The sequence below is a fragment of the Camelus ferus genome, chromosome 1 (genome assembly GCF_009834535.1).
Source record: "Camelus ferus isolate YT-003-E chromosome 1, BCGSAC_Cfer_1.0, whole genome shotgun sequence".
Taxonomy (NCBI): Eukaryota; Metazoa; Chordata; class Mammalia; order Artiodactyla; family Camelidae; genus Camelus; species Camelus ferus.
The window spans coordinates 96735264-96759142 of NC_045696.1; the positions used below are offsets into that span (position 1 = coordinate 96735264).

General features: G+C 34.4%; 1 protein-coding gene across 3 annotated transcripts in view; it reads right to left on the reverse strand.

Annotated features, from left to right (window-relative positions):
- Nucleotides 1-7430: 7430 nt before the first annotated feature.
- The window catches only part of EIF2A (eukaryotic translation initiation factor 2A), a 40942-nt gene continuing 24493 nt past the window's right edge, over nt 7431-23879 (reverse strand). For all 3 annotated transcript variants that reach the window (XM_006189102.3, XM_032486381.1, XM_032486367.1), the window contains 9 exons: nt 23711-23793; nt 20621-20694; nt 20337-20481; nt 20024-20140; nt 17048-17619; nt 13607-13720; nt 10654-10782; nt 9781-9846; nt 7431-9166 (listed from right to left, as the gene is read on the reverse strand). In XM_006189102.3, the coding sequence (XP_006189164.1) occupies nt 9101-9166; nt 9781-9846; nt 10654-10782; nt 13607-13720; nt 17048-17619; nt 20024-20140; nt 20337-20481; nt 20621-20694; nt 23711-23793 (1366 nt within the window). In that variant the 3' untranslated portion in view covers nt 7431-9100. The remainder of the gene's footprint in view (nt 9167-9780; nt 9847-10653; nt 10783-13606; nt 13721-17047; nt 17620-20023; nt 20141-20336; nt 20482-20620; nt 20695-23710; nt 23794-23879) is intronic.

Here is a 23879-nt window from a genome sequence, read left to right on the forward strand (position 1 = left end):
CTCTACCCATTCTTCAAAGCCAACTCACTGTATGTTCAGTGAAGTCTATCTTCAGTGCTTCCTGCTCTCTGCCCCTGAAGCACTCAGCACTGACCGCCTACTTATTATATTTTGTTGTAATCAGTTATTACTACGTGAGACTCTTCTCCTCTTAGCTGAGCCTGGCAAGGGCAAGGACTGTCATTCTTCCTTGTAGTCCCAGTCATCATGGATTTCTTGAAATAATAACAGTAAGATGAGAACAAATAGTATCAGCTACTGTCTATCGAGTGCTTACTATATACAAGGTGCTATTAAGGGCTTTACCTATGTTAATTTATTAATTAATTACCAACACAGAGAAAATAATGTTTGAATGTGTGCATGTCATGGATGGTTAAGATTTTAAACAGTTAAGAAGAGAAAATAAACAAAAGCCAAGAGAGGGGTCACTGCATGACTGCTGTGCTGAAGGGGAGTTCCACTAGGGGATGAATGGGAAACCAGACTGGGAATGTAAGTGAGGTAGATTGTGGAAGACCTTGAATGCCAGGCTAAGCAGTTTAAACTTTTTTCCTATAGAAAGTGGGAGCTATTGAAGATTGGCAGCCTTATCAAAGCATTTGTCTTAGGAAGACTGATACAGTAACTGTGTGCATAATGATTGAAGTAAGGAGTGTCTCAAGGTAGGAAGTCATATATAACAGGAGACAGTAACTGCAGAACAATCATTACAAACCACCTGACAGGAGCACAAAACAGGGCACAAGGAATAATTAGACTTGGTGAGTTTTTGAGGAAAGTCTTCTTCAAGAAGATCACTGCAGGGTAAGAAATATCTCAACTGGGAACAATAAGATGTGCAAAAGTAGGCAAGTGGAGAATCTCATTAATCCTAGGTTTCCACTGCTGGGGCTCAGACGTGGGGGGTCTGGCTGGCAGACAGACAGATGTGTATCTGGATGTGGGTGGGGGGACATGGAATGCATCCTTCTGGGAAATGGTGCATTTTGAGAGAAGAAGGAGCCAAACAACAAGAGCCCAGGCAGCAACGGAGCGCAGGTCTCTGGGAGAAAGATGATTCCAACACCAGCATAAGGACAGTCACTCAGATTGTATCCCCATCCCAGCCCAAATAGATTTAAAAAAATGACAGGTCTAAAAGTCTAAAAATTCAGCACAACATTGGAACCCCAGAAGTATAGTTTTTAACAACTCTCCCCCTGAAGAATACAATGCAAAGGGGAGAGACACATTCTCCATCTTATCCACGGACATAAATTATGGCGTGATGCTCTAGCACATCAGGACCGTGATACACTAAATGTGTCCAGATATTGAAAGAGATCCCAGTGCCTAGTGGAGCAACCCTAGTTGCCAGCAGAGGGCGGGTATCCAACAGCGCAGAGGTAGCTCTCATCAGACCTATGGTGTAACAGGGGCAGTGGCAGGCACTACAAGTTCTTGAGCAGAGAAAAAAGTGCTACAGATTTCTGAGGAAGGTGATTTTGGAGACTGAGTGCAAGATGGCCTGGAAAAAAGAGAAAATAGAGATAGTAGAGCATAGGAGTGATGATCACTGGTTTTAAAGTCTGATCCTTTTCTCTCTTGCTAGCTGTGTAACTGAGTCTCCTCACAGTTTTAACAAGGATTAGAACCAAAAAATGTCATATGTAAAAAGTTTAGCCTGGTGCCTCAGTAACTGACAGTTATTATTGCTTGTCTAAAGTAGTATGGGATGATAACTGTAAAGAAAAAGGAAGAGACAAAGCTAAGAGAGATGTTTCCAGAGGAAACATGGTGGTTGTTGATGGGTGGTCTATAGAGTGAATGTTTGTGTTCTTCCCCAAATTTCTACATTGAAGCTCTGACCTCCAGTGTGATGGGATTTGGAGGTGGGGCCTTTGGGAGATGATTAGGTTTAGATTTGGTCATGAGGGTGGGACCCACATGCTCACAAAGACAAGGTCACGTGAACACACATCAAGACAGCAGCCATCTGCTAGCCAGGAAGAGAGCCCTTGCCAAGAACCAAGCTGGCTAGCACCTTGATCTTACACTCCCCAGCCCCCAGAACTGTGCGAAATAAATGTCTAAGCCACACAGTATATGGTAAGTCGTTGTAGCAGCCTGAGCTAAGACTGTAAACAATCAAGAATCCTGTCTCTTGCTCAGGTGTTCTTCTGATTTAAGGCAGAGGACGGGGTCTGGGCATCTATGTATTTGTTTCCTCAGACTGTGCAGCCAAGTCTAGTGCGCTAGATCTGAGGTCTCTTAGGATACAGACTGAGGTCTTATTTGTCTTCAAATCTCCAGAGCACCCAGCCAATTGGGATGAACATGGAAGTTACTTGCACTTTTACTACAGTGAATGGTACATTTCAACTTTTGACTGGATAGTCAAGTAGACTTATGCTGGAGATAACTGGTAATACAGTACTAGAAGGAGACAGAATGTACACATCTGTATTTGAGAATAATTTAAGTGCATGTGGTGGCTACAATTATGAAGGAAGATTCATACATAGTGAACACATAATATTCTTGAGGCCTCAGAAGCATCTAATACAAAATAAATTAATATAATCAGCTTAAGTGGAATTTAAAAGCAGGATCTGGAGGACATAGCCTGTATTGAAAAACATTATTTCAACCAAATGTATGCATTTCAAGATCAAAGGTAAGTAGGAAATTAAGAACTCTGTACAAAATTTGATTGATCAGAAAGTTATCTTGTGGGGGTTTCTTCATAATATTAATAAAGTGTGCATTGTTAAAATGTGCCCCAGCATTGACGACTCCTCTTCTGGTGATAGCACTTCAGTTTCTCTTTGGAGGATTGGCCACAACTCATTGCACACAATCTTGGTGGGACTGTCAATTAAGATGCCCAAATCTTTCCCAGCCAGAGCTGTGCCTATGTCCAAAGTGAAAAACTATTAAAGCCAACTAATTCTGGTAGAAACCTTGAGGAGTGTTCTAGACTCTAAACTACTCTGGCTCCTGTCATCTCCAGGGCCTCACTGTTTATCTTTTCATTTGAATCTGTGAGCTGTAACATATTTTGCCACTACTCTTTGCCCCTTAAGTTAGAGAGACTCCATTTTGTTGCTTGCAAACCAAGAACCCTAACTTAAAGCCATGTATCTTCTTTCTTTCCTTAAGCCTACCTTAGGCTTTTAAACTGTTACCACTCCATGTCCAACTATTAAACATGGAATTATAGACAGACACTACTTGGAAGTTCAGATAGTAGATTGTCAGTGTCTAGGAGGCCATGGCACAGATGGGATAATCCTGGCCAGCAAGCTGTTTAGGCTAGCAAGCTCAGAATCAAGGCCAGACCTCAGTGCCAGGAAGGACCTGGAGCAAGAAGCTTAGGATTAAAGGCTTATGATAAAAACTATGTTCATATGAAAACCTGCATGCGGGTATTTACAGCAGCTTTATTCAAAACTGTCAAAACTTGGAAGCAACCAAGATGTCTTTCAGTAGGTAAATAGATAAAATGTGGTCCACCCAGACAATGGAACACTATTCAGTGCTAAAAAGAAATGAGTCATCAGCCATGAAAAGACATGAAGAAAATTTAAATGCATATTATTAAGTGAAAAAAAAAAACCAATCTGAAAAGGCTGCATATGGTATAATTCCAACTATATGACATTCTGGAAAAGGCAAAAGTATAGAAACAGTTAAGATCAGTGGTTGCCAGGGGAAAGGTAGGGAGATGAATAGGAGGAATACAGAAGATTTTCAGATCAGTGAAACTACTATTTGATACTATAATAGTGGATATATGTCATTATACATTTGTCCAAACCCATAGAATGTACACCACCAAGAGTGAACGTTAAACTATGGACTTTGGGTGATTAGGATACGTCAAGGCAGGTTCACCAATTATAACAAATGTACCACTCTGCTGAGGGATGCTGATAATGAGGGAGGCTGTGCATGTGTGGAAGAAGGGAGTGTATGGGAAATCTTCAGCTCAATTTTGTTGTGAACCTAAAATTCCTCTGAAAAAAAAAAATCTTCCTTTCCTTTGCAGCAGTCAATCACTAGGTCAACCACTATCTATTTCTCCTCCAGAGAACAGGGGGATGTCCAGAAACAAAGACTCTTCCTTCAGATCAGAGGGAGTTCAGATTCTAGCATCTTCTGTGCAGGTTGGCTTCATGGCTGTGTGAACCTGTGCAGTTGTACAGGGCCCAGCACTTAAAAGCACCTGCACTTGGTTTAATGCTTGCTGTCACTGCCTTGAAATTCTTAATTTTTGAACAATGAACTCCATATTTTGCCCTGGATCCAGCTGCTTCTATGCCCAAGGCTGATCACTTCTCTGCTCTGGTCAATATTACCAAACTATCAAAAAATAAGTGCTAAGACAGAAACTTAAAAGAGTGTCCTTGCTGGGAAGAAGAGGGGAAGAGGACACAAAAACAAAGCAGGCTGGGCACAATGAAAGGTTCTCTCTGGTGATACCACAATTCTAGGATTTCACCTGTTTAGCTTCAGTTGAACATAAGACAAATAACCAAAACTGAGCCCAGAAGTAATTTTGCCTGAGGATGTGAATGCAAGAAGTTCTGCTTTGTCAGATATTTTAAGGCTTTAAAAATACAGCTGACTTTTCTTTTAGAAGGAACTTAATTCCTAAGAGATTTGTGGAGGTATTCCCAAGTCACACAGTGCCCGATTTGCAACTACCCCTGGGTTACACAGTACCTATTTCCTCTTCCAAGAGTGCTCACATCCCTCCCAGCTCAAGTGATAACCTGAGATGGCAACCTGGCTGTGACCGTTCCACCCCAATTCCAGCGTCTCTCTGCTTCACTTCTCCCTTGCTTCCCCTCTTTCTCTGTCTGTCTCATGGATATCTTTTTCTCTGTAATGCCTTTTTCTCTTTCCTTTCTGCTTCTGTTTTTTGTTTAGTGATCTTAGGAAAATTTCTCTTCTTTCTTTCCCTCTCTTCATTTCATTTATATACACCAAATGACCTCAACTGTGGTTAAATGTAATAGTGAAAATTTGTATCCAGGGAAAGAGAAGTTTATATGTATGTAGCAAAAAACAAACAAACAAAAAACAAAAAAAACCCCAAAAACAGTAACTAAAGCACACAAAAATGACCAAGAGCATCTGCAGGACTCTCCCAAAGTTACCTTCTACTTTTTCCTTCATCTAAATCTGCTTTATTAAAAAGAAAGTTAGCATTCCAACTTTCAAAATGAATTCTTATTCTGTAAGAATAAGCTTTTCTTGTTTTAGTGAATCTATACCCAGTTCTTCCATTTAAGGTTTTTATGGGCTCCCCTCAGCACCCATAATCACTTGTATTACTACCTCTATGGAGAAACACATTCCATTTTGCAAACATTTGACCTACAAACTCTTGAGACATGATTTGCTACAAGAGGCGATCACTGGGAGAACTCAGGGGAAAAACAGGAATAAGTCTAATGGTAAGAGGACAGAGGATTAATCCAAGGAGCTTGGCAATATAAAAAGAAAGGGCAGCAACCCAGGATATTAAATTTGTAACTTTTAAGTGAGTGAATATATTTTCCAGATATGTTCTATAATTTCTATCTCCTTAATGTCCCAGTACTCTGATCTTTGAACCCCTCTAGCGGCCATCTCAGGAGTTGCATTTTGGTTGAAATGAATATAAAATGCTTTTAATTTTCAAATTCATTTAAAATATAAAGATATGATATTATAAAATATAAAAACCCTTTAGAAGTGTGCTTTTCTGACTTCCACTTAAACACAGCAAAATAAGCATACACATTTGCCTCTCTCCTTTCTCAGGATCTCAGAGAAATGACAGTAGAGTGGTACAAGCTATAAACCCATGGCAACACTGGAAAGAAGGCAGTGGTCTAGAAACCGTAAAAACTCTAGAATAAACAGAAAGCAGATATGGAAGTGCAGTTCTTCCACATGACCTGGAGGTGAGAACAAGAAATACTCTTAACCACAGTAATATCACCCATCTTTTTATGTCAATATACATTGAACACTTGTTTATAATTTATTTGCCTAGGTGCTATAGACTGAATGTGTGTGTCCCTTAAAAATTCGTATGTTGAACCTAGTCCCCAGTCTGACAGTGTTTGGAAGTGAGGCCTCTGGGAACTGCCTCAGTTCAAATCTTGCATCCTAGCTTTGTAATGTTGGCAAATTTCTTAATTCTATAGCCTTAGGGGCATATATATTATTACATTATATATTATAGAACGATCATACAGATACCCATTAATAATAAAAATAATGTAAGTGAATCAATTAGTATGTGAAGTAGGGTTTTTGTATTAGGTAATAGGTCAGGATAAAAGATGGAATCCCAACTTACTAGGCATTTATAAGAGAACACAGCAGATTTTCCAAGTCCACTTGTCAAAATTCCTTAAAAGATAAACAAGTTTATACTGTAAAGCACAGGGAACTATATTCAATATCTTGTAGTAACTTATGGTGAAAAAGAATATGAAAACAAATACATGTATGTTCCTATATGACTGAAGTGTTGTGCTGTACACCAGAAATGGACACACTGTAAACTGACTATACTTCAATAAAAATAATAAATAAATAAATAAGTAAATGAATGAAAGAAAGAATGGCCAAAAAAAAAATTCTTTAAAGGAAAAAAAAAATCAGAGGCATTTTTGCAGACATTTACCTACCTCTCATGCTGCCTCAGTTATTAGGTGATGTATTTCCAAGAGCAAATGAATTCCACCCAATATCCATAACATCAAGTCCTTACCTTAGATATTAGAGGTATATAAAATTGAACTGGAAGAAGACAATTTCCTATTCTGAAGCCTAGATTATGATTTTTAAACTGTACAAAACTCTATTCTTCTTTACATATAAAAAAGTTAAACATTACAAATAAACCTGAAGTTCTTTTTGACCACTCTCAACCCTAGTAGTCAGTGCCATCAGTTTAGTGTGTACCCTCATCAAACTTTTTTCTGGAAGTTTACAGACTTCAATGTTTCCATAAAAAAATATAGTATTGTTTTGAAAATATGCTGTATTATTTTATTTGGCAACATATATAAGCAGGTTTTGACATAAATTATACCTCTATTTCTTTTCTAAGAGAATTTCCTTTTTGGGGGGTATGATAGTTGGGTTTTGTTTTTCTCCTCCCTCCCTGAGAACCTTGCTTAACTCATGAAAGAGCCTTTGTGCCTACTGATTTGCCTTATACAAGCTTATATGATGTTATTCACGGACGCTTATGACAAATGCCAAATACACTTCTGACATGATTAAGGAAAGATTTTTACATTGCACTTTTCTTTTTTTCTTGTAAGTGGAGGTACTAGGGATTAAACCCAGGACCTCGTGCATGCTAAGCATGCGCTCTGCCACTGAGCTATATACCCTCACCCCCAATCCCCCAAGAAAAGGAGGTTTTTGTGAGAATCCAGGATTTACAGGTTTTCCTTTATAATGAATACAGCAATGTATTTAAAATTTCATTTTCAAGCAGACTTTCATCACTTTACACTTTTTTTTTCTATCGCCATTCTCTTACTTCCAGAGAATAACATATTTAAAATAAAAATCAAATAAAATATGTAAAGAACACCTCAGTAATTTTTGCATCGATATTTGCCCAGAATTAAAACATTTCTTTGGAAAAAATTAAATGGATTAAATGATTAGAAAAATGAAAATAATTCTAAAAAATGAGTCTAAGCAATCTAAGAGTTTTGGTAGAAAGTCACCTTGGAGCAATTAAAAAGCATCTGACTAAAACAAAAGGTTCAATGATACCACCTCTGAGACAAACATTTTTTAAATGATTAATATGTTTACTGTAAACTGTGCTATAAATGATAATTAATCTAAAAAAAAATTCTTTGGCTGTCAGGCCAAAAAACATTACACTGTCTCAGGATGCATTACTTAACATTTTATTAGAAAAACAATCTTTTAAGTAATATATTATAAAAGTAATCAAGCTGCCTAAGTTTCTATTGTCAGAAATTAATTAATGTTGAAAGCAATTTTATGTACATGCGTGTGTGTGAGTGTGTATGTGTCTGCCTGTGTGTCCACACTTACTCCACACAAAAAACATTTAAAATATCATTAAAATCTTAATTTATTTGGTCTTTACCAAATATTATTAGCAGCTTTGGGGCATCAATAAACTTAACTATCTGTGGTTATCTCTCAAAGTATTTCTAGGCTCTTTCCTTTTACTTATCAGTTTAAATATTAGCTCTGGAAAATGAAAACCTGTATCAATGAAAATGAAATAAAAACAACTTCAACTGTAAAACTGATGAAAAAATTGTAATAGACTCTGAAACCGAATATAAATTAGTTTTGATAGCTGAGTGTCTTGGATCATCAGTACATCTTTTTTTAATCATATGAGTGAACAAGCAAAACAATCAAGACTCGACTATAGCAAAATAATCATAGTTCACGTTTTCAGCAGCAAAGGCATAGTTCAACATTAAATTATTAGGTTTATTATTTGAAATCTCAAAATAAAATGTTTTACTATTTTCTATTTTTAAAGTCTATATTTACTTTAGAACTAGTTAGAAAAACTTTGCTTCAAGTACTACAAATAATATAAACAATATATTTAGTGCAACCTGATTTTAAGGCTTTTCTTTAAAGTTTGACAATATAATGTTTTAGAATCAAGGAAGCCATATTATATATTCAAAAGAAAAATTTCCCAAATTTGCCTTATAAATTAATAAAGGACTTGTTAATTAGGAACTTATAACAAAGCCAACAATGACTAAATGCAAAATGTCTTTATTTGTTTATATGGTAAATACTGTCCCTTACCAAAAAAACAGTGACACTGGTCTTTCAATCTGTCAAGCTTAACTAAAAAAACCATGTGTCTCTTTTCTATATCATGGGTTGACATAATATAGAATGCAAGATGTAAAAATCAACTTAATAGACATTATTAAATAATTTCACACATATGCAGAATCTTGGATAAATGGTTAAAATTGTAAATGAACATTAAATGTGAGCACATGGATATTCCATGTACACCAGTTTAACAGAAAATGTGTTTGTACTGATTTATGGTAACCAACTTGCTTTCTGTGAATCTTTAAATACCCAGTTCCAAATCTTCCAGCTCCTGGAGAAGGGCTTTCTCTTTCTGAATCTTCTCCAACTAAAAAAGTTTAAAACAATACAGTTATTAAATAAGAAATGAAATAATTATTGGATCTATAGCTATACAGCAAAGGAGAAAAAAATTTAGAGAAAGTATTTCTGAGACTTTATCAGATCTACTGGTAAACACAGATTAAAAAAATACAGTTTACAAACAAGTTCTAATTTGTTATTTGGTATGAATCAGGGGGCAAAAAACAGAGCTGTCTTAATGCATCCCTTTAGGTCTAATAAATTTTTCACTCTACACTTGGGCTTCAAAGTGCTGAGGAAAGGAGGCAGGAAAGGGGCAAACAGGACAGTGTAACCAGATACAGGAAGAGAATCTTCTATTTGTCTATCATAATAAACTGCCTTTATTTTCAGCAGCAAAGGCATTAGTATGCCTCACAGGAAATAGGCACTCCCTTGTTCACCATGACCCATATCATGTCTTCCCCATCCTCCCCTGCTAAGAGTAAAAATGTTAAAAAAAAAAAAAAAAAAAAGGCGTATGATCTTCAAAAGAAGTTTTAAAATCAATATGCTATTTACCTGATTAAACAATTGCTTATAATAAAAAGGGGAAAGGTGGTAGTGACCATGAGCCCAAACAAAAAATGCAGAAAAGACCTGATTTTTTTCTAGCTGTTTTCCAGTTGCTGCTTGTTCTTTCAGTTGTTCGATTGCTTTCAGTTTCTGCAAACATCAAATATGAGTCAAAAGGAAGGAAGAATAAGTAATTTTAGAATGCAAATTTTCTTATTAACATAACAATTCAATCATATAAATGTGAAACCTGAATAAGGAAAATCAATTATCTTACATTTGTATCAAGAATACACTGTTAAAATGCTAAGGTAAAGCTACTTTTTAAAATTAAACGTAAAATTGGGTATGTTAAGAACATGGACTCTGGCAAAGTATTTTTCAAGATTTTAATTATCATATATGTAAATCTATGTGTATGTACACGAATATATATATGTAACTATATCACCAATTTCACCATCTCACTGTACCTGACTGGTGTCTTTGGGCTTTAAGAGAAACTCCATAATGAAGCCTGGAGAGGGCTCTAGAAACCTAGATTTTTACCTCCAAGGCTACTATCATGAACTGATTACAATTTGACAATCAACTGAAATTCCTTTTGTTTCTGTTTCTTCATCTTTAAAACTGGGATAAATATCTGTCCCTATCTGTCTCACAAATGTCTAATGAAATAGTGAGTATAAAAGTGCTGGCATATTTCTGTACAAATGTAACATTATTTCTTATTACTCCAAAAATCAATATAAAAACTCTAAAATCCTTTAGCCATCTGTGAAGAGAACCAAAATCAGTGCCATTGCTGTTACAGTATTTCACAGTGAGAAAGCAACCATGAGAACTGCTACAAACTTCTCAGATTCCCATCTTTAGGCAGCTAGGCATTGTTTTCTTTATGTAATTCTCATGTATTTCTCTCAGTAAACACATCTGCTTTTCACTTAAGCTTCCCACCTTCTTTAGGTTCTTGATTTTTTTGTCTATCTCAGGGTCTCCAGAAGTTGACTGAGAGAAAGTATTTCGTGGTGTGCTCGGTGGGGCGGGAGTAGGTGCCATGTCTGGACTTTTGTCATTTCTTGCTTCCTGCAGGAAATATTTTCAAAAATTAAATTTTCTAAAATGAAATCATCAAAGGATTTCAACCAACATAACCTTGGTATATAAAATTCAGAAACCAAAATATGATTTTATCTTTATATAAAATGTAAAGAAAGGATTACCCAAAAAAAAAAATTCACTTTTGACATCAGATAAAAAATTTTTAAATTTAGTTGTTTGTAACCAACTGAGAATATTAATTTTTCTAGGAAGATTAATGTCATAAATGTGAACAACTATTAAAGTTAAGTGAAATATGACATAATTTTCCTACATATTTAAAAAAACCAAGAATAAGTTAAAATGTCTGTTATTATACTTAAATTCTGGTCATTCTCTGGAAGGTCGTATATGGTAAGATTAAATTTTGTTTCAATTATTTTTGGTAAAGTTGATAAGCTTACAAAATCATCACGTTTTAAAAAGTACCTGGTTAAGTAATATACATCCGACTCCTTTATCTTTGGTTCCTTAATTCACAGTCAGGGATAAGAAGCTCTGATCAAGGTGAGATCCTGTCATAGATTATTTACCTTTGTTCCAGTACACAGTCATAACTTATACTAACTCTACCCAGCTGTCTCAAAAATGCAAATTTAAAGGATTATCTTGCAAGTAGAAAACTCTTTGCCATCACTGGGAAACACGCAAAGAGCAACTCCATAATGACAGATTAGTGCTATCATCTTCAGTAAATAACATGCTCCTGTGGGTGATTATATGGTTGTAAGAGGTGGGGTAGGGTAGGGGAGTTGTTTTTTTAATTATTATGTTTTACATTAATAGCACTGATTGCCTTTTCAAAAGAGCTAGAGGGCTATCTTCAAGAAAGTCAAAATATTTTAATATTGATTTTTCTCAATAAGATATACTGATTCTATGACCCTCCTCCCAAAATTTTATGTGCTCAAATACCAGAAAAACACACAAAATAAACAACTAATATTTTATTACAAAGCGATCTTAGCTCAGTATCAGTAATGGGCATATTAAAAATATCTTCTGATAAAGAGGAAGAAATATCACTTATAAAAATAGGATTCTAAGTTGAGTGGGTTTCAGAAGGCCTTTAAATCTCAATTAGAAAGAAACTTATACAGCCAGTATATAAAAGAGTATGGAGGTTCCTCAAGAAACTAAAAATAGAGCTACCATACGATCCAGTAATCTCACTTCTGGTTATATATCCAAAGGAAATAAAATCATTATCCCAAAGAGGTATCTGTGCTCCCATGTAAATTGTGACATTATTTATTGTAGCCAAGATATGGAAACAACCTAAGTGTCCATTAATGAATGAATGGATATAGAAAAATGTGATATATATACATACATATGTATACACACAGTGTAGAATATTATCTAGCCATGAAAAAGTAAATCCTACCATTTGCAACAAGATGCGTGAAACTGGAGGGCATTATGCTAAGTGAAATAAGCCAGAAAGATAAATACTGCATGGTATCACTTATATGTGGAAGCAAACAAACAAACAAAATCAAACGCATAGAAACAGAGTTGAATGCTGGCTACCAGCAGCTAGTAGGGTGGGAAAAATGGGGGAGAGGTTGGTAAAATGGTATAAACTTTCAGTTGTAAGATGAATAAGGTCTGAGTATCTCACGTATAACATGGTGACTATAGTTGATAATACTATATTGTATTAAATACAGTAACTGAAATTTGCTAAGAAAGTAGAATTTTAAGTGCTCTCATCCCCAAAAGTAAATAGGTAAGGTGATGAATGTGTTAATTAACTTGATTGTAGGAATCCTTTCACAATGTATACCTGTATTATATAATGTTGAACACTGTAAAATTTTTGTCAGTTATACCTGAAATTATTAGCTGAAAAAACGACGACGACAAAAAAAGGACTCTTGGCTACCAATAGTTATAAGGATACTACCAACCTGTAATATTCAGGGCCAGCAGAGGTCTCCACTCACTCTGATGAAAGGCTTCTGCTTTTATACTATAACGTCTAATACACGGACTGGATCATTTTACCTGGAATGACCTAGGCCTAGGCTATTTAAAGATATTTCTGGAGATGAGATATGTTAACTACAGAAGAGCACACTGATTTTTAAGCCCAGATTTTAGCAGAATATGGTTGCATAATGAAATTCTATACCTTAAAATAGTAACTGCCTACCAAAACACATAAGTAACCTAGAACTGTCACAATTCAAGCATTAACAGGCAAGACCAAATTGTCTGACTCTCAAAAATGTGGTTACCACAACTTTACTAACCAGGTATTTCCAGCCTAGCTGGTATCACTAGCACCATAAGCCACACACCATAACACTTGTCAATTATTATGCTGGTGTGTAGTTTACCAACTACCAAATCATATAAAAAATTATTTTAGAACAATTCCATTGTTTGGGTACTTCTGGTGTTTAGATTCCCAGTTGAATAATTTCCTCTAGTAAAATGGCTTTACAGTCATGTAATTTCTGGTCTCTTAACAAATAACATACTTTCAAGAAAGCAAACTATACAGCTTCACACAGGTTCCCCAAAAAGGGTCTGTTGCAAGTAACATACTACATAATCCCATTAGGGTTTCAGGTTTTAAGGTCAGTTCCACTTTCCTAAGTCCCATGTTATATATATGGGACTACTTAGAAATTCACAGGCAAATACAAAAGAGATGTTCTGTCTATTTAAATCTAATCCAACTACATTTTATAACATAACAATCAAGTAAGTTTTTAGGACTACAACTCTTTAAACTTTAAGGCATAGTACTAATTTAACTGGTTTTGTCTGTTTTGTTTTGAAGAAGTGCCCCAAGTACCTGCTTTGCAGCTTTCTTAGCTTCATGCTTCCTTTGATTTTTAAGGGCTGTTTTTGATAACGGCTTCTCATTTCCTGGTTGTGGTTTCATATTCTGAGGTAGCTCCTCCTCATGCTATGGAAAATGCAATAAATGATTTTGAAATGGAATTCATGTTTTTAAAAACATATACAATAAATTACACAATTTTGCTAGTACAGGATAAACTTTCATTAAATTTATGTTAAGTTCACCAGCAAAGAATATTTCAAAACTTTTTATAGTAGGCACACTTCAACTGTCAAGATGGATATAATAAGGATCTTCCTATTAGTTGATATGTGGTAACTTTCAGTTATATAAGAGCTGGCAAAATTCACTTTAGTTTTGTTTAAACAGTGGAATTTTTGTGGTGCTGCTACTAACACATGATTCTTATGAAATTAAATATTAACAATAGCTTCTTCTGCAGTCTTTATGGATCCTTTTTGGACTACTGCCAACAGAAACCCAGTTGCCTCATCTGTTTTCTTTGCACAAAGAATCATTTGCTAGATCCTTACTTGCAAAATCAGAGATTAGAAGGTTAAAAATAAAAGCAACTGGAAAAACAAAAACAGACAATGAGGAAATAAATCAAATAGGAAGTAACTACATAGTTATAAATCCAGAATTAACATAATGAAGGGGCCTTCAAAAAACTAAATGACTTGTCAGACTATACAATTAAAACAGACAATCATTTCATCATTGGATATTTATATAACTATCAACTACATTCAACAACAGAAAGAGAGTGAATTACATACGGGATCAAGAAGGATCTAATGTAAAACACAGTGACTATATTTGATTAACACTCTACTGTAAACTGTATAACTGAAGAGAGAGTAGAATTTAAATGTTCTTACCAAAATAAATAAATAAATATGATGATGAACGTATTAATTAACTAGATGAGGGGAAACCTTTTTACAATGTATATATATGTCAAATCACCATGATGTACACTTTAAATATTTTATAATTTTGTATGTCAATTATGTTTCAATAAAGCTGAAAAAAAAAAAAAGGTATTTCCAGACAACATATAATATAAGTAATGGCATTACAACTTATTATCAGATTCCTTTACTTATTTATTGCTCTTCACATTGCTATTGTCTTAATGTTAATTGTCTTAAACTATGATACTCAGCACGTCAGAAGGACCAGATCTCCATGAAGTTTCTTGAGTTCTAGATCTCAGATCTGTATTGTATTTATAAGTGTCAAACGGGCAGGGCTCAAACATTTAAGATATAGAGGAGTAAGAAACCATAAAATGACTTTATCTTAGCAGCTGCATTAACTATTGCAGGCATCCAAGTTCTATATGTGGACATACCCTACTTGAAACCCACATTTGTAGAACAGACAAATTTGGATGGCAAGCTTATTTCACTTTTTTATCCTCACTGCACACAATGTTAGTTAAGATATACTAATATTTGCTGAACATTTGTTTTATACATCAAAATTCTTTTAATAGTGGGCTCTTCTACAGTACTTTGCTTTGGCTGAAAAGGTTTCTACTCATGAGAACTTAAGAAAAAATGACAAAGCAATTAAGAATGATGCAAAAGAGGATGAGTTACAAGTGTCTTCTACACTATGAGCATCATGTAGCCACTGACAAGCTTTCACTTCAGATGGAAAAAAACCACACAGCGACCATGGATCTGAGCTTCTCTGGCCTCAGTTCTATGTGTCTACTGTACCCAATTTCATCCTTCTTAATAAAGTTTGTTTTTTCAACTATATTAATTATTATGAGATTGTTTTAATGAACACATTATAAAAGTAAAGTTTTTCTGGAAAGCCAAGAAATACTTTTAAAAATATAATTTATACATGCGTTTTTTACTTATAAAAAAAGTAAGTTTTTTCTCCAGGAGGAAAAAAACAAGCATCTTTTTTTTCCCTCCTTCTGCTATGTAACCCTACTCATCTGTGAAGTTATCGACCAGGCTATCTTTGTTTCTAGTAATTTCTTGACACTGTTTTCTTTGCCATTTAGCTCTTTTCTGGAATTAGATACGAACAAAATTTTCTCACTCACAGGCATGTAGTTTCTCCAACTAAAATGATTTGATAGAATCACATAATCACCATGTTACATACAAAAGCAAAAATTTATGGCAATATTAAATGGTAAAAAATTTTGGTTTTAAGTTCTTACTTAGTTTTTTCACCATTTTCAAAATATTATCTTTCTATATTAGTTTCCTCCTCCTACCAAAACAAACTAGTTTTATGGATCAAAGAATAAAAATACACACTAATTCAGAATTTCTTCCTCTTGTGCCAACTTACACAGATTTGGAAAATAGAATGGGTTAAGGTCACTTCTGTGTTTTATCTTAGGTAAGGAAAATTTCAATAAAGAGATAGAACAAATCCTAAAACTACAATATCCTTTATTTTTTATCTAAATACAAAAATCATAAATAGAGCTTAATTTGTTATATAAGCTTTTATATATTTTTAATGCATATAAAACAACAAAGATATTTAAACAGAACATTTCAATGAAATCAATGCAATCAAAATGCTACATTCTGTGGAGGAAGAAGAGGTGCTCTTTTGTTTCTGTTTTTGAGAGGGTTAAGAGTGGCACAAGGGAGGCACAGGAATATCTATCCTTTGAAAAAATATCTACTTCCCTGAGTGCCTAATAATTAAGTGATGATATGTCCCCATTTACTTGGAACAGTCCCAGTTTACAACTATTGTGTAATCATCCTTCTATTAATACCATGGATATTGTTCATTCTTAGAGCAACTTTCTTTATTCTTAACCATCATCACAGAAACTCAGGTCATTAATAAATGCTCTCCCCTAAGCTCTGAAATGCTAATATTTTAAAGCAGATTAGAATCTCACCAAGACTCTAGTCATAACTTTACAATAGAGGTGAGGAACTGATGGCCGAAGGATAACAAATGTTTTCCGCTTGACCAGCAGTATTTTAAAAACATACGCATTCAGACTTATTTAGTCCTGAAAAATCAAACATTTTTCCAAACTGGGCCTAAAATCTCCTTTGGAAATAATCAGCTACTGCTGCGTAGTTGCTACGGCCTTTAAAGAGGGCACATTCTGTTCCTTTCACCATTCTCTCCTCCTCACCACTGCCTTACACTGTCAGCCCAGCCTGACAGGCATTTAAATTTCAGCCCACAATCCACAACCAGTAAGTCATATCCAGTTATCTTTCCCAGAGATTTTACATTAACTACTTTGTCAATTTAACATTGTGAGCCGTTCATCAGCTTCAGCAGTAGGTCCTCCATGATTTCTACTCTACAGTTTATATACTATCAAATACAAAGTTACACAAGAACATGCATGAGAAAAAGGTCTAGAGAACTCTACACATTGAAACACCTTTCCTACCAAAGTAGTAAATCGTTACGTACCAGTTTGGAATTGGTGACTGGTTTATTTCTTAAAGCTGGGGGTCTATAAGCTGTTGCAACTTTAGGTTCTTCATTGGGTACGTCACTTGGAACTGCTTGGTAAGTTATTGCTTTTGCTGGAAATGTTCCATCTAAAAATGGCTGCCAAGAAACCTGCCATAATTCTGCATTTGATGGCACATCATACTTGTGCAAGATTGAGCCGGTATAATGCCAAATCTTGTACCCGTTATTAACACGTAATCTGGGAGCACACGTGGCTGTTAAAATATGCTCGCCATCTGGGCACCAAGCAAAATAAGTAGAATCAGAGGCCACTGGCTTAGAAATAAGTTTGTAGTTTTTAACATCCCACACTTCCATTTGTCCCCTCAGATTTCCAAATCCAGCCAGTACTAAGATATGTCCATGAGGGCTGTAGTAGGCTGCATTACGAGGACCAGTTCCAAAGTCAAACACAGGATCACACTTCAAGTTGAAAATGGTCGCTTTGGCAGGCATGAAACCATAAACAGCACAAAACTCAGTGGAACTAGAATTCCAAACTACATCATAAATGGGACCATTTTTTGCTAGAAAAAGAAAATAAAATCCAAATTAGCAATAAACAATTACATATAGGAATATAACATTTATCAGCACAAGTTATAATCATATAACACTTGAACATGTCAAACAGTAAAAAAAAAAAAAAAATCCAAAAATTTCAAAGTATGTTAAAATTAAAATATTTGTACATGAGGTACTATGGGGATTAATGTATAATCATAAATTTATTTAAGAATCCCTAATGAATCTTAATTTCTTTTAAACATTTTGGCAATGTGGGCTCATAGAAGCATAGGTTATTATTATTAATAAATTTTTTTATTGGAAGAGTTAATATACGCATATAATAATAAAAATACAAACTATATAGAAAAACATGCCACAAAAATAATCCCTCTACACAAAAGCAACCCTCTGTTATATTTTTTGCATATCCTTTTAGAATATTTTTGTTGAAATTAAGCATCTCCCTTTTAAACAAACACACACACACACACACACACACACACACACACACATACACAAAACAAAGTTCTAAACCTTGTTTGTTTCATTTAATACTCTATCTTGGAAATTTTTCCACATAAGCACATTGAGCTCTGCCTCATTCTTTTCCAGTTGCACCACATTCCATTACAAACTTTGCCGCTTATTCTCCACTGCTGAGTGTACACAAATACATCTATAGGAGAAACACTGCCTGGTCAAAGGGCACATACAATTACTTGATAATGTGCCACCAAAATGCCCTTTGAAGTTGTGCCAATTTATACTACCAATAGTTTTTGATAGCACAGATTTTCCCCTCACACTCACTCATACTGTATAGTTTCATATTTTTATCTTTGTCAATCTACTAAGTGAAAATTTGTACCTTGTTTTCTTTTATTATAAGCTAAGCACCTTTTAATATATTTTTACATAATTTCATTTATTTTTCAGTGCACTATTTTTTACTGTCCCATACCTATTTTTCTCTCTAGTTATTAGTCTTTTATTGATACACTTGGTATATTAACAGAATATACTCATACTCATCCCATCTGTCTAAAAAAAGCTAAATAACAATTGGGGGGAAATTAATTTATGGACTCTTTTCTTCCTCCAGTGTAGAAATCTATAACTGTATATATTAAAATTGACCTCTTTTCCTTTATGACTTCTGCTTGGTTTAGAAAGTCTTTTCCTACTTTAGAAAAATATTCTCTCATGTTTTCTTCTAGTTCTGTAGTTTTAGGTATAATTTTTGGCCCAATTGGTAAATAAATAGCAATAATAACATTTTGTTCCAAATAGCTAGCCAATTATCCTCAAATCATATATTAAATGATCACTATTTTCCCCCACTGATTCAAATGCTGACTTTATTATATGTCAATGGCTATGGAAGTATGGATCTATTTCTGAATTCTGTTGTGTTCCACTAATTTACCTGAATACCCATAAGCCAGAACCAAATTACCTTAATTACAATTGCCTTATATTTTAATATTTAATAGTATCAGAATTCCCTCTTCCTTACTCTTTTTTTGCAAAGCTTTCAAAACATACTTGGCATGTTTATTTTTCAATATCAACCTTAAAACCAGATTAGATTATCTAGTTATAAAAAAGAAAATATCCTGGCATTTTAATTTAATTTTTAAATTAATTTGGAGAGAAATGACATCTTTGTAAAATTCTTATTAAAGGTCATAGTTTGCACCTCAGAAGTTTTAAAGTTTTCTTCTCATCAGTCATATACCCATCGGCCATATATATTTCTTGGTTTTTGCTGCTGTATATGGGATCTTTCCTTCTATTATGCTTTTTAAGAGGCTGCTTATACTATGACTTCATCTTTATGAGCAGAGATGGGATTCTGTTTTCTCCTTTCAAAAGGGTATATGTATTCTTTTGATCAGTTACATTGACTAGGTCTTTCAGAATATCAAATAGTGGAATGCAGAGTCATCCTTGTTTTGTTTCTGATGGGAATACACAGTTTTTCAAAGAAGGGTTATCTTACACTTATGTATTCAATTCAAAATTTTAAAATTATGGAGTTGCCAGAATTTTAAAACTGTATTATTTTACAGTTAATTCATCAAAACAAAAGATGAAGTGGTAACATTCCTCAGTCTTGAAGATAGTGCTAAACTCAGTAGAACTATTTGCTGTCATAATTAGTTAAATAGTCCCCAAAGAGCTACTACAATGGAATTACCTCACTTAGCAAGTTCCCTACAAAAATGCAACTAATTGGATTCTGTCAAAATATGGTATGACATTTAGAACGATTTTAAGTTTCTTAATTAAGAGGGATTTTATTTTAAAGGTGATTAAAATAGATGAGTTCTATCACCTGATCAAATATTTAGACTGTATCATCTTTATGGCAGTCTTACTTACTACATCGATTTCACCAAAGACCGCTGGAATACTCACGTAATTGCACCACAGCACTCTCTCCGTTTGTGGCGATGTAGTGCAGCGTTTGTTCCCCATAGTAGGAAGCTCCTGTCTTGTCAACATCTGTACTAGCTATTACCAACACAGCAGTAGCTGGAGGAGTAAAAACTTCAATTAGATTTAAAACACAAATTAACCTCATGGTGATGATAAAAATATTTAAAAATGCAACAAAGCACATGTGAAGTTTCATTAAATAAGCATTGACACTTTTTTCTATACATACAGGAATATATATCTAAATTAATACTTGATAAACAAAGTGGGAGATAAAATATATTTATCATACCTTTTTTATTCCACAGCATTGTAACCTTATCAGCCTTAAAGAAACTTTTATTGGCCAAAGCTGCATGAGGTCCGTCAAAGTTAGGGTACTGATATAATCTAACAAATGATGGTGCACCCTTACTTCCTGGAACATAGACAGCCACCTGAGACACACAGATATGAATCAGTACTAGTTTTTTTGAAGCATATAAAGTAAGAGGGACATATTTTTAGAGTCACTATAAACTAGGAAAAAGCATGATATCATAATAATCCACAGAAACAAAAACACTAGCAAGTTACCTTGTATGGCTGGGGTCCAGGTGATAACACAAAATCATTAATTTTTTTCAAATGTAATTTATTTGCAATTGTGTCTAAAAAAAAGTAAAATGGTTTTAAATTAATAATAGAAATAATACTGTTATTATCAATAATTTCTAATAGAAATATGTAAAATTCTGAATGCATTACAAAAGGTTAATATAATTATACATGAATACTGCTCATTATGGTCCCATGTAGGTAAGGCAGAGCAACATAGTGGAAAAAGCATGGAGTGGGAGCAAGACAGACTTATGCTTGAACTCCTATTCAGTAACTACTGTGTGACCTTGGGCAAGTAATGGCATTATATACCTAACTCCTATTGCACAGTACCAGGCACACAGCAGGTATTCAATAAATGTCATTTCTCTTCCCTACAATCTCTGAAATAGTCTTAGAGCCCATTTGATGGGACAGATGATCCTAGCCTGCTACTGTAGAATGTGGGTATGAAAATTCCATTAACTAATGTGACAAATAGATCCATAACAATGGTATCACAACAATAGTAACAATGGGTGATATTTACTGAGTGCTTACTCTGTGCCAGGCAATCAGAACCCATGTTTTGAACAATTCTGCTCCCCTGGTTAACGGGATCAACAATTACTCTTTGTTCAAATTCAGAAATCAACAGCTGTTCAAAAATAATATGCCAAGCTGCCAACCTGGCAGCCCCCTTCTTTTGGCATATTCATGAAGAGGCAAGTAAGAAAAGCCAGCGAGGACCCCAAAACAGTGGGGCAGAAAAAAGTCTCAAAAGCATGAAAATGTAGTGTACAGCTATAATGATTGTCTGGATGGTGCTCAAAATCAGCCTGCATGCCACCTTTGGTACGTGTGAACAGTTACCAATCTGATCTTCCTCGGCTTATTGATGGGGTTATATCCCAATAAGTTGAAAATATTGTAAGCTGAAAATGCGTTTCATACATCTAATCTAGTGAACATCACTGTTCAGCCTCGCCTACCTTCAATGGCTCTGGAAATTTACATTAGTCTATAGTTGAGCGAAACTACTTAACACAAAGCCTATTTTATAATAAAGTGTTGAGTATCTCATGTAATTTATTGAATACTGTACTGAAAAACATAATGGCTTTATGGGACCAGAATGATTATAAGCAAATCAATTGTTGACCCTTGTGATCACATGACTGACTAGGAGCTGAGGCTCACTGCTGCTGCCAGCATCACAAAAGAGTATCATACTGCACGTCCCTAGCCCAGGAAATCATCAAAAATCAAAGTACAGTATGTACTGAATACCTATCAATTTCACACCACCATAAAGTTGAAAAATCATAAGTCTAACCATCATTAAGTTGGGGACCATCTGAACTGAAAAGTGTACTGTCACTAATGAAATACTCTAAGGACAAAAGCAACTGCAAAACTTTCTTCTTTAAATTATTTTTAGTAATCATGATATTGGTGTTGCTGTTGGTATTGCTATTCTAAGAATACTATGTGGTCAATGTAGAACAAAGTAAATGAGTAATTATGTGAATGTGATGGTCTCAAATTATCACCCCTGGTATCTCAGAAAACCAGATTCTTGGTGCTGGCAAAAGGCAATACAAATATATAAGATAAGAAAGGGGGAAAAAAAAGGCCTGATCAAAACAGTAGCAATGAGAACCCCCTACACCCAGAATGTGGTCTCTAAATACCATTTTCCACTAAAAGGGAGCAGAGTATTTTGAAGAACTGGCTGATTCTAGGTGTACAGCAAGAAACATACAAGCTAATGCTAGAACAACTTGTTTTACCATATGGCAAAGAAGTCACTAAAGACTAACTGACCAATGATGGGACAATTTAAGCATCAATAAGAGTAATAATTAAAATGGATTGAAACACATCATGTATGTTTAAATTCATAGTTCATAAGATTGGGGGGGTACTAATTACTTGCAATAAAGATTGCTAGAGAAAGAATTCATTTTATTAAAAGTGATAAAGGGAAAGAATATCTTGCCTTTCCCATATAAATGGTATCACTAGGTAACCAAATAGCAGATGCGGGAATTTCTCTCTGTAGAGGTAGCAGAGCTAATAAATGAGAGGAGGAGGAGGAAAACTATGTTAATCACCATTTACAACACTCATGAAATAATGGATCTAAGCATGAAACATTAATGCCAGCTAGCCATATAAAATTAAAAATAATAGAAATTATGTGCTTCCTCATCTCCCCACCACTGCCAAAAAAAAAACAAAACAAAACCTTAAAGCTGACCAACTCTAGATCCAAAGAGCTATTTACAGGAGGGAAATGAACATGTTAAATTACAGAATGGGATAGAATTATAGAATAGCAAAATTCAAACTACGGTAAAATATATAAGACAAGTAATCTTGTCTCTTAAATAATAAATTGCAAAGGGGGAAAAATGGAGAGGAAATCTATAGCTTAAAGAAACTTAAAAGATATATAAATCAATTAAAACGTGAAGGACCTCATCTGGATCCTGAGTTTAAAAATATATATAGGTAACAACTGCAATTATTAGAAATTTGAACACTGACCAGATATTTTATAACCTGTGATAATGGAATTGTGGCCAAGTTTTTTTTTTTTTTAAATTAAGAGCCCTAACTTTCAGAGATACATACTGAAATATTTCCAGATAAAATTATATGATGTCTATCATTTGCTTCAGCAGGGAAGAGATGGTAGGTGGCTAGATGTGAGGATGAGGTAGAACTGGAAATGCGCTGATGATTATTGGGACTAGGTATGTACTTTTGTGTCTGAAATTCTACACAATAAAACATTTTAAAATTTGTATCTCAGAATTTCAGTAGACTAAACTCAGAAAGAGGTATTCAAATGTCTTAATTTAACAGTAGTTATTAGACAGCAAACAGTTATTATAAAAGAAAATCTTTGTGTTACAATATTTTACTAGCATTTAGACTTAGTTACTTAAATGAATTATTGTAACAGCAATTATTAATATATTAACAGTATTTAGGAGAACCATATGATGCCATAAAAAGCAATAAAAACTGGACATATTTATAGTAAATAATAAAATTATTTCATAAATCTTTCCATACTAAAATTGTTGTTTTCAAAGAAATGAACTTCATTGTTAACATTTCGGGCACAAAGAGTTTCATCTTCTGACCAGGATGGACACCTACATTGAAAAGAAAGAATATAAAAAAAAATTTTAATAGAATGTAACATCATATGTTAAAACATTAAAGTTTGCAATTCTGTTTA